The sequence below is a fragment of the Apium graveolens genome, chromosome 2, assembly GCF_009905375.1.
Source record: "Apium graveolens cultivar Ventura chromosome 2, ASM990537v1, whole genome shotgun sequence".
Taxonomy (NCBI): domain Eukaryota; kingdom Viridiplantae; phylum Streptophyta; class Magnoliopsida; order Apiales; family Apiaceae; genus Apium; species Apium graveolens.
In genome coordinates this window covers 310114199-310132183 of record NC_133648.1, presented here as the reverse complement: position 1 = coordinate 310132183, position 17985 = coordinate 310114199, and the positions used below count along the sequence as shown (strand labels likewise).

General features: G+C 41.1%; 3 protein-coding genes across 3 annotated transcripts; 2 read left to right on the top strand and 1 right to left on the bottom strand.

The window, feature by feature from the left end:
- Positions 1-251: 251 nt before the first annotated feature.
- LOC141703281 (uncharacterized) lies at positions 252-860 on the bottom strand. The gene has a single exon (XM_074506840.1). It carries the CDS (start codon positions 858-860, stop codon positions 252-254), a length of 609 nt encoding a protein of 202 aa, XP_074362941.1.
- A 2900-nt stretch (positions 861-3760) lies between these two features.
- Positions 3761-9419, top strand: LOC141708704 (uncharacterized). Its single transcript, XM_074512458.1, has 8 exons — positions 3761-4288; positions 6490-6637; positions 6726-6876; positions 6961-7086; positions 7215-7295; positions 7807-7999; positions 8075-8345; positions 8779-9419. Exons 1-8 carry the CDS (start codon positions 4091-4093, stop codon positions 9042-9044), a joined length of 1434 nt encoding a protein of 477 aa, XP_074368559.1. The 5' UTR covers positions 3761-4090; the 3' UTR covers positions 9045-9419.
- Positions 9420-11668: 2249 nt separating this feature from the next.
- On the top strand, positions 11669-17162 carry LOC141703273 (uncharacterized). Its single transcript, XM_074506838.1, has 4 exons — positions 11669-12862; positions 12938-14683; positions 15251-16852; positions 17148-17162. The coding sequence occupies exons 1-4, from the start codon at positions 11669-11671 to the stop codon at positions 17160-17162; spliced, it is 4557 nt and encodes a 1518-aa protein (XP_074362939.1).
- Positions 17163-17985: the final 823 nt, after the last annotated feature.

Genomic DNA, 17985 nt, shown 5'->3' with positions numbered 1-17985 from the left:
CGATTTCCATCAAGATCTGGCTCCTAGGAGCATTTATCCTAGCATATTCGGTAGACTTTTGTCCAGGCCCTCTCTTCTTCGGGGTTGAGTCAACGTCTTTCTCAATTCTAAGATACTTGTCCTTGGCATTATATTCTTGATCAGTCTTTCGCTTCTTGCCACCAGCGGGCTCGTTGTTTACTACCGTCTTCTTCATACTTTCCTACACCTTGATATACTTCCCGACCCTATCTTGGAGCTGTAACATGCTTTCAGGGGGCGCTTAGCTGGGCTGATTCAACGTCTTTCTCAATTCTAGGATACTTGTCCTTGACATTATATTCTTGATCAGTCTTTCGCTTCTTGCCACCAGCGGGCTCGTTGTTTACTACCGTCTTCTTCATACTTTCCTCCACCTTGATATTCTTCTCGACCCTAACTTGGAGGTATAACATGCTTTCAGGGGGGTGCTTAGCTAAGGACATTTTGAAGAACTCATCTCTAGTTCCCTGCTGCAGTGCTATCACAGCTACTTTATCATAAAGATCTGGGACCTCCAAGGCTTCCTTCGTGAAACTATTCAGATAGTCTCTCAAGAACCCCTTTGTTCCTTGCACAATGCTCATGAGAGATGCTGAACTTTTCTCATGTACTTTTCCACTGATAAATTGCTTGATGAAAGCTTGGCTCAAATCCTTAAAAGATCGGATCAAGTTTGGAGGTACACGACTGTACCACCTTGGAGCCATACCCGACAAGGTTTGAGGAAAGGCCCGACACTTAATAGCATCGTTCACGGGCTGTAACAGCAGGGAGTTAAAGAACGTCCCGACATGATTAGCAGGGTCGCCAGTACCATCGTATGCTTTGATGGTGGGCATCTTGAACTACCTTGAGATGCGGGCATTCATTATCTCGTTAGTGAATGGTGGGTTTGGATCATCAGGATCTCCTAGGGGCATAAGATCACTTGGATCAGCCCTTCTTGGTATTGGACCATCTAGGTCTATGATTGGAGGAAGATCTCTCTGCCTTGGGGGTCTTGGGGTCAGGTGCATCTTCAGGTCGCACTTCAGCCTTTGGATCTCAATTTCATGAACCCTAATCCTCTCTTGGACATCTTGGGGATTCGTCCCCTGAGTGCTCCTGGGGCGCTGGTTAGTATCAGGCATCTGCTCTTTACCAGCACGCCTCCTTCTCGGAGCAACATCGCCATCCGATGATTCAGAGATTCCATCAGTATAAGGTCCAGAGAATTCTTGATCCTCCGGAACAGGAGCCAAGCCACGTATGTATTGAGACGTCCGCCCTTGTGCTTCACTCCGATTAGAGTGTCCATTTTCTCCAACCTCGGGGTATAGAGGCAAGTGGCCATGATCGTTGAGTACTCATACCCAACGGGTCAAGAATTCACAGGTGCATGTAGCTGCTGAAATTGGGAATTCATCTTTTGAGGGGTCGGGGGATTCGTCCCTTGTGGCTGAGCCTCAGTTGCTCCTACCAAGGTTCCTCCTTGGGTGGAGGCATAGGTTGAATGCGGGGTATCTCCACCACCGATGAGATTGTTTGGGTCGTCACAGCCGATGTTCCTTCAGGGACGTTATTTCTACTCCGTGTGTTCACCATGGTTATTGTTATGCTTTCCCACAGACGGCGCCAAATGTTATGGGTAAAAATTAGGTTATAATTACTGTGATATTTATTGCTAGGATTCGCGAACTCAAGGCCTTTAATAACTGCACTTGTGTTTTGTAACTTAAATCTGCCTTCCCAAGATGTCTACGTATCTCTGTGAATTTAGAGAATCAAGCAAAAACGTAGTTCTGAATGGAGGGGTGAGACCATTTATATAGATATTGGATGTTCTTGATTGAACAAGGGTTAGGAGACTTGATGAATAAGTCTCAGTTTTAGAGTAGACTTTGGAGTCCTAATAAGTAAGTAGCAGATTCCTTGTTGGTTTAGGTGCCTTGGAGGCTACTCAATGAAGAATTCTATCATTTATGGGATATACTTAATGAGTTATTATTTTACCCTATTTATTAACTACGAAATTAATAATTAATTAATACTTTGGGCCTCATTAATTGGGATTACTGGACCATATCGGGTTTTAATTAATTCAATATTAGTTATGCTTCTAGGCTAATTTCAGGTCCATATCAGAATGTTTGTTTTATGTGTTGTTATTTGTTGATGTAATAATGATTGTTTGATATTGATGAAACTAAGAAAACATGTTTCTTATTTTTAAGGAAACATGGATATAAATCATGTTTCTTATTTTTAAGGAAACATGGATATAAATCAAATAGTTCATGCCAATTTTTCATTGTAAATGTGTTTACTAAGTAGGTCTACTAGTGGCCCCTATACATGTTGGGCCCAAAATATTTTACGGACTGTCATACACATATTGTAGCATTGGTCAATTTCTATTGCAATCCTGGTTAACGCCTGTTACTATGACACATATTCAGTAGTTGTAAAATTGGGCTTTTATCCGAAATTTTTTAAATCCGGTTTTTTATCCCATTTTTTCAGGTTTCATTCTCATTTTTTAGAAACAAGAAGGCCCGTATAAGGCCTGTTAGCCGTGCCGGACTTTTTTACAGATGGGACTTTTTGGACTTTTACCCTAATCAGATCGGGTTTCGGATTTTTTAAGCCTATAAGCCACGTAATAATATATATATATCAATGAGAAAAATAATATGCAACAAAATTAAATAATATCTACCATTTTATTTTATGTATCATATAAAAAAACTAAATCATCAATAAAATACAACAAAATTATCCAGTATTATTTTTACTTTGGTATTTGACATAATTATTTTTTTAAATGAGCCTTCAAAGTTTAAATCTTTAAAAGTGTATAGAGAATTTGTGTATTATAATTTTGTACTAAAAAGTATTTTGCAAAGCAACATAAGCTCATTTTACCATTTTACATGCAAAAAAAAATTATGTACAGGTAAACCTCGATAAATTAATACACTGACATATTAATTACAAAAATTAATATTTTGATTGGGACCGGAAAAAATTATTATCATCGAAATATTAATTAATCGATATGTATCATTTTAATTTTTTTAAAAAAATACATTTACAAATGAATATGTCAAATCAGTTATTGATTATCGTAATGTAATGAATGCCAAAAATATTATTAATTATCTTGGCGAAAATATTGCAGGGGCAGGATGTTGGATGACAAACGAATATTTAGCGTTTTTATGAAAATCAAGAAAAAAGATGAACAGGAAGATAACAATATTACGCTTAAGCCGATCTTAAATGATTTTTTTTAAAAAAAAATATTTACATTGCATGACAATATGTATATAGCAGACTAGAACTTAGTGATGCACCAAGGAAAATACAAATGAAATACATACATAAAATACTTTCAAAAGGTATCATCTACATTAAAATTTTATTTTAAATAAATATTAAAATAAATATATAATTTTGATATAAGATGAAATTATTAATTTATATATTATATGAGACCTTTATGTTTTAACAAAAAATTATTATTTTATAAATTTAACGAATTATTAATTTATATTAAAAGATTCGAGTCGGAATCGTAAAAATTATTAATTAATCGAAATTATTATGTTATCAAAAATTAATTTATCGAGATTTAACTGTAATTAAAATTTTGAAGGATAAGCATTTAGTAAAATTTTGTGGTAAAAAGAGGAGTGAAATAATCAAAATTTATCAAAACAGTTCAAATCCGGATTTCAAATAAATCCTAATCGGATCCCAAACACTTATCTTTCACACACACACAACACACACTATACATACATACATCTATGTTTAATCAATTGTATTGATAATCAAATATTGAGAGCGAGTTCAAACTATCACAATTGTTGATTATACATACATATACAAGTTATAAACCCTAATTCCACCCCCAATTTACACAACCAAGCCTATAATTAGGGTTTATCAATTAGAGATCTGAATCGTTTCAAAATCATGTTTTTATAGCTCTACAGTGCTTGATTCTCTGCTAATTTGATAATTTCGTGGTCAATTAGTGTGGATTTGAGATTATTTTTCTAGGGTTTGAAATTGGGGGTGTGAAATGGACGGGAGGAGAATTACGGCGACTCGGCGACCGTGTTGCGGGCGGAGAGTGGTGGCGAAGAAGCGGCCACGGAGCGGTGTGGATGGGTTTGTTAATAGTGTGAAGAAGTTGCAGCGGAGGGAGATCTGTTCGAAGCGCGATCGGAGTTTTAGTATGAGTAATGCACAGGAGAGGTTTCGGAATATTCATTTGCAGGTTTATTGATTTTTCCTCGAAACTGATTTTATTTACAGATATTTGTTTGTTTGATTTTTATTGTATTGGATTGAATTTTATGTATTTGTGTGATTTTGAGCTGGATTGTAATTGTGGTTATAAAATTGTAAGCTGTTGTCCTGTATGTACAGTTCTCGTCGTTTATGACGTTGGATATTGTTTTTTTCTTAGGGATTTAATAGGTTTAGTATGTGTAGTTTGTTAGTTTAATTGTGGGATGCTGGTAGGAATCTTGTACTTACTACTAATACTGTGACTGGGCCTCTGGGGCTTACGAAATATCTGTTGTCTTGCTGATTGGCGGTATATGTGATTTGCTTATAGCGTGCAGTTAATATGTGTAGACTGTACCTCTAGTTTTGGAAATACGAGTATATAGGACGTTATTTATGTATTGTATAAAATATTTTTTATGTTTTGTTTATGTTTATGAACTCTTGGAGGATCTTTTTCCTAAAAAACAATTTCTAAAAAAAATCTTTTCTTTAATTCAGCCTACTAATAACTGAACTCGTATTCTTTAGTAATCATATTTATTGAAGGAAGTGTAACACTGTTTAGAGCAAATTCTGTTGGCATTTCCTCTTGTGATGTCTTCTTAGCAACTCTAGATTGCCGGGTACTGGTGAAGTGAAAACAAGCTATGCACCTGTTATTTCTTTCTATGGTTGAAAGATATTTCACTTCAGGTTAGCAAGTTGTCAGGGAAACAGAATGAGTAACGTAATTAGGATATATAGGGCAGTCCGATGGAGGTTTAAATATTACAGTGAACTAAATTCTCAGTTTAATACTTGCTCTGTATTAATAAATTTTTACTCTAAATTTGTTCTTGTGAAGGGTTGATGATTTGTTTATATCTATTTTCGCTAAATTTCGTATTTACTTATTTTATTACCAACATAAATCTATCTTGTACAGATTTCTTATCTGTAGATCGTCTATAATTCTGACTGCAAATTTGTACATTTCGAACAAAATATTGAATAAATGAATTTAAGGTTATTGACCTATAGATATTGTTTACATACTGATCTCACAGCTTTTGTACTGTTATGTATTATTGTCAGAACCCTTTAGTCCCCAACAATTTTGTTCAGATTCGAATTATCTTATCATGGTGCTATAGTGGATTATGTACAAATACACTTTAGCATGCTGTTCATTTATTTGGTATGAACAGTACAAATACACTTTAGGATGCTGTTCATTTATTTGGTTGGTTTGGTAATAGTTTCTTGTGGGAAGTCATTCAGGTATTAATATGTTGGACTTCTGATTGCTTCAAGTTCGAGTATCAGGATTTAGTTGTCTGTTTGTGTGCTGGTTGATCTGTTTGTTGAAATAGATTTGTTGTTAGGTTGCTGAGTGATCACTCGTTAATTGGTAGAAATGCCCTCATAAATGGTAGAAATGCCCTCATAATCCTATGTGGATGCTTCAGTGAGATTAATGCAAAACATTGACAATTATTCAATGTCAAAATGTTGTAGTATCGTAGAAAAAGTCTATATCTATTATAGCAGGATCAATTGGGTTTGTAAGGTACTGTCGTGTTGTCTTTGTTTTTATTCAATATGTCAAAAAGTTGTAGTATCGTAGAAAAAGTCTATATACTTATTATAACAGGTTCAGTGGGTTTGTAAGTTGCTGTCTTTTGACTTTGTTTTTACAGAAATTGTTTGATGGAATCTATGCTTCCCACCACACTAATTTTTGGATCCTAAATTGTTACGTGATTTGTATACAGTATTACACACATCTTTTGTTATATTGTATTATATTTTTAGATTAAAAGGGAATTTGTGACTAGAAGTTTTTTTGGATTAAATGTTTCAGTATGATTTTTGGCTAGCTTAGATATTGGTTTGCAAGTTCGGATTACTTTACTTTTGCTTAATGACATTGTAAAACTGTGATTTACAACATGAAGAACTTCTGAAAAATTATTGAACTGTGAATTATAAGCGTAAGCAGTCATCCGTTCATCTGATTTGTCTCACTAGACATGTAAAATACTTTTACTTGTATATTCCTGTTCATTCTGTAGCATTGAACACATCTGCTTACATATACCCCTGAATTCAAGCACTGTTCGTTGCTATGACATTAAGTTCTAAGTTAAATTGATGGTGACAAATTGTTTCTTTTTTATGAAATTACATTTATTTCTTCATCAGGAGGAATATGATACCCATGATCCAAAGGGGCATTCTTCTATGGTGCTACCATTTCTAAAAAAGCGGTCAAAAGTTATTGAGATAGTTTCTGCCCAGGATATTGTATTTGCCCTTGTGCAATCTGGTGTTTGTGCTGCATTTAGCCGAGGTAATCATTTAATTAGATCTTCAGATACAAGTTAAAGCTGTCCTTGACATGAAAAAGGTAAATGTAACATTTGATTTGTTGAATGCAGAAACCAATGAAAGGATATGCTTTATGAATGTCAGTCCTGATGAAGTTATTCGAAGCTTGTTCTACAATAAAAACAATGATTCCCTCATCACTGTTTCAGTTTATGCATCTGACAACTTCAGCTCCTTGAAATGCCGAACCACAAGGATTGAGTGCGTGAAGTATTATACTGAGTTGTTATGTTTGTTTCTTAGGTTCTGTTTATTCTTTCCTTACATGTGTCATTTATAATTTAGATACATTCGCCGTGGCAAGCCAGATGCCGGCTTCCCTCTTTTTGAGTCCGAGTCATTGAAATGGCCTGGCTTTGTTGAGTTTGATGACGTAAACGGGAAGGTACTCACGTATTCAGCACAAGATAGGTAAGCTTACGACTTTGCATATATATATATATATATATTTATATATATATGACTGTAATTTAAGACCACTCTAGTATTCAAAGTATCCTCGATTTCATGAATATAATTTTCGATTTTCTTATTTTCAGCATCTACAAGGTCTTTGACCTGAAAAACTATACAATGCTATACTCCATCTCTGATAAAAATGTACAAGAAATCAAGATCAGGTGAGTTTTTGCTACATAACTTCACTACAAAAAATTAACAATGTACTTGAACTTGACAGTATGACTAGAATTTTATTAATGTCAGTCTTCTATTTGTTTTGGCTTATGGTCTTGGCATGTGTTTTAGGCTTCGAGAGCGTCAGTTATACAGATGACTAACTTGTAAGATGTTGGATGTTTCTGCCCATCCAATTGTAAACAGGATTAGATAATTACTTATTCTATACTCAATTTAGTACAATGAACATAAACCTGTAGGTGCATTCCCTAATTTATTGATTTAGAAGTAAATGTACTGCACACATATCTGGATTATTAAGCATAAAAATAGAGTGAAAATAAAGATTTATGAAAATAATCAAATATGTAATGAAGGGACCCAACTCAAGAATCGTCTCATAACTCTTTCTTCAATTTGTTAACTTTTTATATAGTTCATACCTTTATAATCTCGATTTTAATATCATTTTTGCATCAATTTGCAAGTTTCAACATATCTTTTGATCAACAGCCCAGGAATAATGTTGCTGATATTTACAAAAGCCAGTGGTCATGTTCCTCTTAAGATTCTCTCGATAGAGGATGGAGCTGTTCTTAAATCTTTCAACCATCTACTTCATCGCAATAAAAAGGTGGATTTCATTGAACAGTTTAATGAAAAGCTTCTCGTCAAGCAGGAAAACGAAAATCTACAAATTCTAGATGTATGTATCTTTTTGTGTATTCTAAAAGCTGCTCTTAAGTTAATTGCCCCTAATTGCTGCAATTATATTATGCAGGTTCGGAATTCAGAGCTAACTGAAGTCAGTAGGACTGAATTTATGACTCCATCAGCATTCATCTTTTTGTATGAAAACCAATTATTCTTGACATTTAGGAACCGAACCGTGGCTGTGTGGAACTTCCGAGGGGAGCTTGTGACTTCATTCGAGGATCACCTTTTGTGGCATCCTGATTGCAACACTAACAACATATATATCACGAGTGACCAGGATCTCATTATATCTTATTGCAAGGCTGATTCCGAAGACCAACTGCTAGAAGGAAATGGTAAACCGTTAAAGAATCTTAATTTATATTTACAGCTATGAATACTCCATACTTGATGCTAATTAACATGAGACTGGGCCGGTGGAAGTTTATTGTACTTCAACACTTCAGTTATTATAGATTTATACTTAAAATGTGCTTGGTGTATAGTTGTGTTATTATTTTCCACCCATTATGTTCACCACTTCACATTCAAATGGATCCCTTGTCAATATAATCATTAACCAAGGACCAAACTGTGCGAAACTATTGCTTGGTATTAGAAAATGACACTAGTGTTGGGTAAGACCTTTTATGGCACCGTGCATAGACTGTATAAACTTTAGGCAATAAGCATTGCTCCAATCAGAGAATTCTTATATTTCATAAATGTTAGTGCAACTGTGGTATGCCCTTGTATAAATCTCTGACATTCTGTATGTTCTTCATGCAGCTGGTTCGATAAACATCAGCAATATTCTGACGGGGAAATGCCTAGCGAAGATAAAAGCCACCAACAGTCTTCCACCAAAGGAATGCAATTGTGGTAGCAGGTGTAGTGGAGCAAAATGCAGCTCCAGTAAGCGTATCCAAGCTTCTAGGATGAGGAGCACCGTTGCAGATGCTTTAGAAGACATCACAGCTCTCTTCTATGACGAAGAACGTAATGAAATATATACTGGTAACCGGATTGGCATGGTCCATGTTTGGTCCAACTAGAGTTGATCGCTGGTGCTTTTTATGGTTCGTATGACGGACTTCAACTGGTCGAATTCACCCAACAAGCCCAGAGTGAGGACGACCTTGAGGAAAATTGTGTGCTTCCAAGTTAATTGAAGGTTGTTTTGTGTCCAATGGTCCATGCCCCTTGTAGTTAATATTTGCCCCTTCTTTAATATGCTCCCCTCTATTAGGAGATTTCTTGCTGTTATTTTTCTTTGTTTTGTTATCAGGGCATGTATGGTGTTTTGCAAATTGATATGTTGAAATAACATAATTGTTGTAGATTTGCTTTATGAAAATGGGCAGACTATGTAGATGGAGCTCCTGTGTGACATCTGCTTGCAAGATGTAATTGCACTCTCATGTGGGATAGACCATGTTTTTTGCTTGAAACACAGTTTCCATTCACATTGCACAACTACTAAAAATATTAGCAAGAAAAATATTAAGAACAACATTCCCGTGCTTTGAGTGTCTCTGACCATGAATAGTCCTTAGCTAAAACCTGAGTTGACATACCAAAAAAAAAAAAAAAAAAATATAGTCAATCGCTTCGGGAAGTCACACACCACACTTATCTCTTTTATGGATGACTATATTTGTCGATTCACTACAGGCCTAAGAAATCTGTAGGAAGATTAAATATCAATTATTACCGTATTAATGTGATATATTCTATTTACAACAATTTAAAATATTAATAACATATTATTTTTAAATTATAGCCAATCAATATAGCTAACATTATCGAAGCAAAATGTATTACAGGTTCAATAAATTTTATATAATATTTTACAGGTTAAATTTAGCCTATTATTATAATCAATCCCATTGAAAATCCTCTTAGAAGTGGTTGCGGGCTTAAGTGTTTAAGATGGCTGAATCTAACTTTTTAGGTTTTGTTTTAGTAATTTCATCATAGATCGGGCTCCTCTTTGCAACTATGTTTGGGGCATATAGTCCTCTTTTCGTCCTCTTTCTGTCTTTAAAGTCTTTTCTTATGACATGCATTTTATGACACGCATTTTAAGAATATAATAAATAATAGTTTCATCACTTATTTTTAAAAATTTTCTTTTTTAAAATTAAAATTTAAATATTACATTTTTATTTAGAATATAAAAAGTTCAAATTAATTTATGAAACTATATTTTACAAAAAATAAGCTTCTGTTTTCAATGTAGGGAATATGGAGGGACGAAAGAATTTGAAAAAATGCTCAAAATACACTATTTTTGGATTTTAAGCTCCCAAAATATCTAAATGTGCGCGTACCGCCCAAAATAACTACGAAATACGTATTTCACGAATGCATATTCAACCTTTCAAAATTTAATAAAGAATACGTATGTTATATGCATATTCACTTTTGTTTTTATGAAAAACGCTGTTCAACATGGGTATTCAAAAAAACAAAATTTAAATACACATGTTCATGCATATTCTTTGTTAATATTTTAAAAGTTGAATACGCATCCCCACATGCGTGTTCCGTGGATATTTTGGGCGAATACTACCGCCAATTGATATTTTAGGTATTTCTTCCCAAATGATAGGTATTTTGGTTTTTGACCCCAGAAAATTGGGGGGAGGGCAACAGTAGTTTGGCAACTGTTGGAAAGTTAACGGAAGGAGCAATGTTTTTGTTATGCCCGCTTTCGGCCATGTGCCCTAAACAGGTCCCTGTGGGTGCACTAAATAGCTGGACTCTCGTGTGTGGGCTAGAACCATGGATTTATATGACTTGGGTCAGCACATGCGGGCTGGGCTCGTAACATGCGAGCTGGGTTCACATGCGAGCTGGGCTCATGACATGAGAGCTGGGCTCATGACATGAGAGCTGGGCTCAAACATGCGAGCTGGGCTCAAGTGAGGACATGCGAGCTGGGCTCACACATGTAAGGTGGGCTCACATTTGTCATTTGGGCTCTCATATGCGAGCTGAGCTCGGTTGTGCCCACGCGAGGTGGGCTCAGGTGCCTTCATGCGAGGTGGGCTTAGCTGCCCACACGCGGGCTGAGCTCATGAGCCCACATCTTATAGAAACAGAGGTAACATTATATTTATTATTTGAAGGCGGTGCGGGCCGAGGTGACCAGGCCGGGCCGCATCGAAAGACTTTGTGTGCAACATGGAAAGTGACTCATAGATGACTGAGTTGCTCGTAGATTTCGGGGTCAACACAGGTTATTCCTACAATTACGGGAAGAAATGCGGAGATGCCGCGAAATTGTAGGAAGCATGTGGAGCCGGTCGAGATTTACGTGACTAATTGGCTGAAGGCCTGACTTTATCGTGGGCTTGGGCTGCACGGGCTGAAGAGTCCTAACCCTAGCCTACGTGACTTGTTCCCCAAGAACTACGTGAGGCTTGATCCCTATAAACAGGGTACGTAGGCACTTGTATGAGACATGAGTCGACACTTGACAGAGAATAACAAACCCTATTCTTTCTTAAGGAGTCCACATACAAGCTCAGCCACCACCAAACAACCTTCCTCCGCCCTCAAACACCGTCATTGATCTTTGTTCCGCCCATTAACCTCCACAACATTGTTATACGAAATTCTCCCTATAACAATTGGCGCTAGAAGGAGGGGATTGTTCATCTTAGGGAGAAAGATGACCAAAGAAAGCAAGCAAGCGACGACACCAGGGAGCGGAGGCAAGAAGGACCCTACTTTCGAACACACGCCCCCAGAGAATCAGGCGCCACCTCCACCAATTGCAACCGTGGACGGGCAGGCTGTGATGACGTATCTCGAAGGGCTGGCCGATCAGATGAATCAGATCAACGCCCGAATGTCAAAGGTAGAAAGAAGCTCGGTCCGGAACGCCAAGCGTAAGGCGCGCCGCCTCAAGGTCTCACAGCGTAGCTGGAAGGGCAAAGGCCCTCAGAAGAAGCTGATCCACGATTTTGATGACGTGGCAACCGAGACCAAACAGAAGAAAGAAATATCACGCGAAAAGGAAGATATACCCCGAGGCCATGATGAGCGGGGCAGCCAGATCTCTACGAGATCGGGGCCAAAGCCAGCTTCATCTGAGGCAAGGTCAACTAGCGTGCTAGACCGAGTGGGTAGAAAACTAAGCGAGCATGACCTCAGGCTCAAATTGGAGAATTGTAAGAAGGAGAGAGAAGAGAAAGAGCCCGTGGATAAAAGAGGCTCGAAAAGGGAACGGGCAACGACCCCTCCGGAAAGACGTCAACACACCTCACCCAGGAGGGAGGAGCGACATAGACGCAGATACAATCGTGAAGAGGAGTCGCAGGACCGAGCTGGAGGAGGGGGACGCCGCGAACGACCTCAGGGCTCACACCATTCGAGTAATGCGGGTGGTGACAGAGAAGGAGAAGTTGTTAGAGTAAGGGACCTGAGAAGGATCTTAGATGAGATGGAGCAAGAGAAGAGAGGGCCCCCTGCCTCGGCTGCCCCCTCTCCGTTTACGGCTGCTATCCGATCATCCCCCCTACCTCGGGTGTTTAGGCACAACCCCGACCTTCTATTCAACGGTGAAGCCGACCCGGCGGAGTACCTTATTCAATTTAACACTGAGATGGAAGTCTATCAGGTGCCGGAGATGACCCGTTGCAGACTCTTCGCGGCATCACTCAGAGGTAGTGCCCAACAATGGTTCTCCAAGTTGGGACCGGCTAGCATAAGAACGTGGAGGCAATTGGAGGACTTGTTCGTCAGACAATTTCAGTCGACCCTCCATTATTCGCCTCCTGTGGCCACGTTAGCCAACATCAAGCAAAGGGAGGGGGAGCCCTTGGCAGAATACTTTCGTCGGTTCAACGCCGAGGTCCCCAAGGTGAGAGGAGCCAGTGAGGAGACCATCAAAAATTTCTTGATAGCAGGGCTGAAAGAAGGATCGAAATTTTGGAAGAGCCTCCAAGCGAGTGAGCCGAGGACCTTGGCCGAGTTCTATGAGCAAGCCGAACCCTTCAAGAGGGTAGAGAAATCGATGAGAGAGCTGAAAATCAGCGAAAGCTATCGAGACAAGAGGGACCGATCCTCAAGCCCTGACGAAAGGAGGAAGACGTATCGGCGTAGTTCGAGCCCGAAAAAGTCTGCCTGTGGCAAAGAGACCACTAAAGATTCGGGAAGGCCTTATACAAGCAAATGGCAGACACACACCCCTCTGGTAGCCTCTATCGACCACATATATGCTACATATGTGGGGAATGGGGTATTCAGGAAGGCAACTCCTCTCACAGACTACAATAAAAGAGACACTTCGAAGTATTGTGCATACCATGAGGCCACCGGACACGATACAGCTGATTGTAGACAACTAAAGGATGAGATCGAGACTTTGATTAGACAAGGGAAGCTTACGGAGTGGGTTGTCAAGGAGGTTCGAAGACACAGGACGGATTATCATACCGTCCCTCCTCCACCCCCAGAAGACAAAGAAAGGGTCCCTCGGGCTGGTAGTATTCATATTATTCTAGGCAGGTCTCACATTGGTGGAGACAGCCGGAAGGCGATGGACAGATATGCCCGGGAAGCAAAGGACAAGCCGCTCACCAACGTCAATCATCTAAGCCAAAGGCCCCCGGAGCTCTTTGAAAGGGAGGTCGATGATATCGTGTTTAAAGAGAATGATGCAAAATGGGTGCATTACCCTCATACCGATGCCCTAGTCATAAAAATGAAGAATGGGACGGAGAATGTTCACCGAGCAATGGTGGACACCGGGAGCTCGGCTGATGTTTTGACTTATGATGCCTACAAAAAACTGGGATTATTGGATAGAGAATTAACCTCAACAGGTGGGCACCTGTACGGGTTCACGGGAGACTCGATCGGAGTGAAAGGGATAATTCGGCTCCCGGTGACCATAGGAGAGGAGCCTCATGTGGCCACCCAGATCGATATGTTTACAGTTGTAGACCAGCCTTGTGCCTACAATATTATAGTGGGCAGACCCCTTATGAGGGCAATGAGGATGGTGACCTCGATCCATCATATGACAATAAAATTCCCAACCCCCACGGGGGTAGGCATCTTGAAGAGCTGTCAATACGAATCCAGGGTCTGCTACAACCAGGCACTCAAAGCGGCCGAGTCAAGAAATGCCTCAAGGGAGATAGCTGAAGCAGGCGAATGCGACGTCCCCATGGAAGAGGCAGAGGGCAGGAAAAGAATACGTCCTGAGGGCCACGAGACTTGTAATTTGATTTCAATTGAGGAGTTGCCCGAGAACTACTTCGAGCACATGGGAATTCATGTGGAACCACGCCCAGGGGCCTTACTAATGGAAGCATCTCAGCCCATCATGTTGATACAAGAGGGGATTGTAGAGGAAGCAAGTGATGAAGAAGAGAGCCCAGAACAAATCACTGCAAGACTTAGGAGAGGGAAGTGGGCACACAAAGAAACAACAATCACTATGGACCCACCCGACGGAATCACTCGAATTGTAACTGCAACCTCTGAACGCTTGATAAACCCGACCCAAGCTCACCAGACCGAGCTCAAGGATGCGGAAGGTTTGGCAATCACGGAAATGGAAAAAACTAGCGAGGCTCGAGCAGATTTAGACCCGAGAATGCCCCCAATGGTCGAGAGGGCCGGGGCCGCAGAGGACACAATCCCGATCTTGGTAGACCCAAATGATCCCTCCAAGGTACTCAGAATAGGCTCTAACCTAAGTCCTGACTTGAGAGAGGATCTAGCCCGCTTCCTAAGGGAGAATTTGGATGTCTTTGCATGGTCACACTCCGATATGATAGGGATTGACCCAAATGTCATGTGCCACCGGCTCAACTTGGACCCGAAAAAGAAGGGGGTTAGGCAAAAGAGACGGCCTATTAGTGGAGAGAGGGCAGAGGCCCTCAGAGAAGAAGTGGATAGATTAATGGAGGCAGGACTTGTGAGAGAAGCCTTCTACCCCGTGTGGCTGGCCAACCCCGTGCTTGTCAAGAAGCCCAATGGCAAGTGGAGGACATGTGTAGACTTCACCGACCTGAACAAAGCTTGCCCGAAGGACAGCTTTCCTCTACCCCGAATCGACCAGCTGGTTGATTCCACGGCTGGGCACGCGCTGCTTAGTTTTATGGATGCTTATTCGAGATATAACCAAATCCCCATGTATGGGCCAGATCAGGAGCACACCTCCTTTATTACTGATCGGGGCCTTTACTGTTACATCGGGATGCCCTTCGGGCTCCTTAATGCGGGGGCAACCTATCAGAGGCTGGTGAATAAGATGTTCAAACATCAATCGGGGAAGACTATGGAGGCCTATGTAGACGACATGCTGGTGAAATCGAAAGAAGCGAGGGATCATGTCCGCCACCTGGCAGAAATGTTCCAGATCCTAAGGGAGTGCAGAATGAAGCTCAACCCCCAGAAATGTGTGTTTGGGGTTGAATCGGGGAAGTTTTTGGGATTTATTGTCAACCATAGAGGCATTGAGGCCAACCCAGCCAAGATACAAGCCCTACTCGAGATGAGATCCCCTCGACGGGTGAAGGATGTTCAAAGCTTAACGGGACGAGTGGCTGCCTTAAACCGTTTCGTCTCAAAATCCTCCGATAAATGCCAAGAGTTCTTCAAAGCAATCAAAGGAGTGGGGAGGAAATTTAAGTGGACCGAAGAATGTGAGGAAGCCTTTCAGAACATAAAGAAGCATCTCAGTAGCCCTCCAATGTTGTCCAACCCAAAGGCAGGAGAAACTTTGATCCTATACTTGGTCGTCTCCGACTTTGCAATAAGTGCAGTATTAGTCCGAGAGGAGGATGGTGTCCAGCTCCCGGTATATTATGTGAGTAAAAGGCTAGCCGATGCCGAGACTCGATACACAAGCCTCGAAAAGCTAGCGTATGCTCTGATTCTGGCCTCCCGAAAACTCAGGCCCTATTTTCAGGCATATAAGATAGAAGTGCGAACCTCCTACCCCCTCAGACAAGTGATGTATAGACCAGAGTCTTCTGGTCGAATGTTGAAGTGGACGGTTGAGCTCGGCCAATTCGAGGTGGATTATAAGCCAAGGACTGCGATCAAAAGCCAAGCCCTGGCCGATTTTGTGCTAGAATTTCCCCCATATCAAGAAGTGGAGTCGGGAGCCCTTGTTGTTATACCTAGCACAGAAGAAGTTGGACTGGAGAGACAAAATAGTGCCCCATGGTGGAGCCTATATGTGGATGGTGCCTCTAACGGTGATGGAGCAGGAGCTGGAATCGATCTAATCAGCCCAGAGGCTCACAAAATCAGACGTGCGACCCATCTGGCCTTTCATGCAACCAACAATGATGCTGAGTATGAGGCCCTGCTCAACGGTCTCAAGCTAGCTTTGGAAATGAAGGTCGAGAATTTGAATGTGTTTAGTGACTCCATGATTGTGGTCTATCAGATAAATGGGGGGTATCAAGCTAAGGGGCCGAGAACAGAGCTTTACCTGAAGTGCGCACAGAGGATAATCGCAAGATTCAACGAGGTGAGGCTGGAACTAATCCCGCGTGGGCAGAATGAAGGCGCGGACGAGCTAGCTAAGCTCGGCTCACGCCGCGAGAGCACTTTGCTAGGGACCGTGCCCCTTGATATACAGAGGCAACCTAGTGTGCCCGAGCACGAGGTGGGCAGCCTCAGTAATGAGCTCGGCCCCACGTGGATGACATATATTCTAGCATACATAAGAGAAGGTTCACTTCCGGACGAAAAGAACGAGGCAAGGAGGATAAAATACAAAGCAGCCCGCTATGTGATATACGACGAGATTCTATACAGAAGAGGGTTCAGTGTTCCTCTTCTCAAATGCATACATGGGGAGGAATGCAACTACATCCTAAGGGAAGTACACAAGGGCATTTGTGGCAATCACTCGGGGGGTAGCTCTCTAGCTCAGAAAATCCTCCGTCAAGGCTACTACTGGCCAACGCTGAAAAAAGACGCCTTTGAATTCTCCCGAGCTTGTGATAAGTGTCAGCGATATGCCAATTATTGCAACAACCCCGTGGCCTCTCTCACATCCCTCATGAGCCCCTGGCCCTTCTCCATGTGGGGAATTGATCTGATTGGGGAACTCCCGAAGGCCAGGGGAGGCGTCAAGTATGCGGTAATTGCGGTAGACTATTTCACTAAGTGGGCAGAGGCCGAGCCCCTAGCCACTATCACAGCGAGAAAGCTCAGGGAGTTTGTATACAGGGCTATTGTATGTCGCTATGGCATCCCTTACAAGCTGATATCTGACAATGGGAAACAATTTGATAGCAAGGAGATGCGAGAGTTTTGTGAGCAGCTGGGGATTCAGAAGAGCTTTAGCGCAGTCTGCCACCCCCAGAGTAACGGGCAGACAGAGGCTGTTAATAAAATTATTAAGCATACCTTAAAGGCAAAACTTGAAGAGAAGAAAGGAGCATGGCCAGAAGAACTCGCCCAGGTCCTATGGTCTTACAACACTACACCCCGAACCACAACTGGAGAGACCCATTTCTCTCTGGTGTATGGGTGTGAAGCTATGGTGCCCGTTGAAGTGGGAGCAGGATCTTTTCGAAGGGACAACTATGACTCAGAGGCAAACGAGGTCAATCATCGGCTCTATTTGGATATGATCGAAGAAACTCGAGAAGAGGCTCAGATCAGGATAGCGGCATATCAGCAGAGGACAGCTAGGCATTACAACAGTAAGGTTCGAGCCCGAACTTTTAAGGTGGGAGATTTGGTTCTGCGCCGGGTCATGCCAAATACCAAGGTGGTGAGTCACGGAGTCTTGGGAGCGAATTGGGAAGGCCCTTACAAGATAAAATCGGTGCTCTGGGAGGGAACCTACCACCTCAATGATATGCAAGACAAGTTGATCCCAAGAGCCTGGAACGCGGAACACCCTCGCAAGTATTATCAGTAATATTATTCTTTTCAGACTTAGTATTATCTTCAAATATTCCTAAGTCTCGGGGGGTAGTGCCATATAGGTGCCTCCCTGAGACC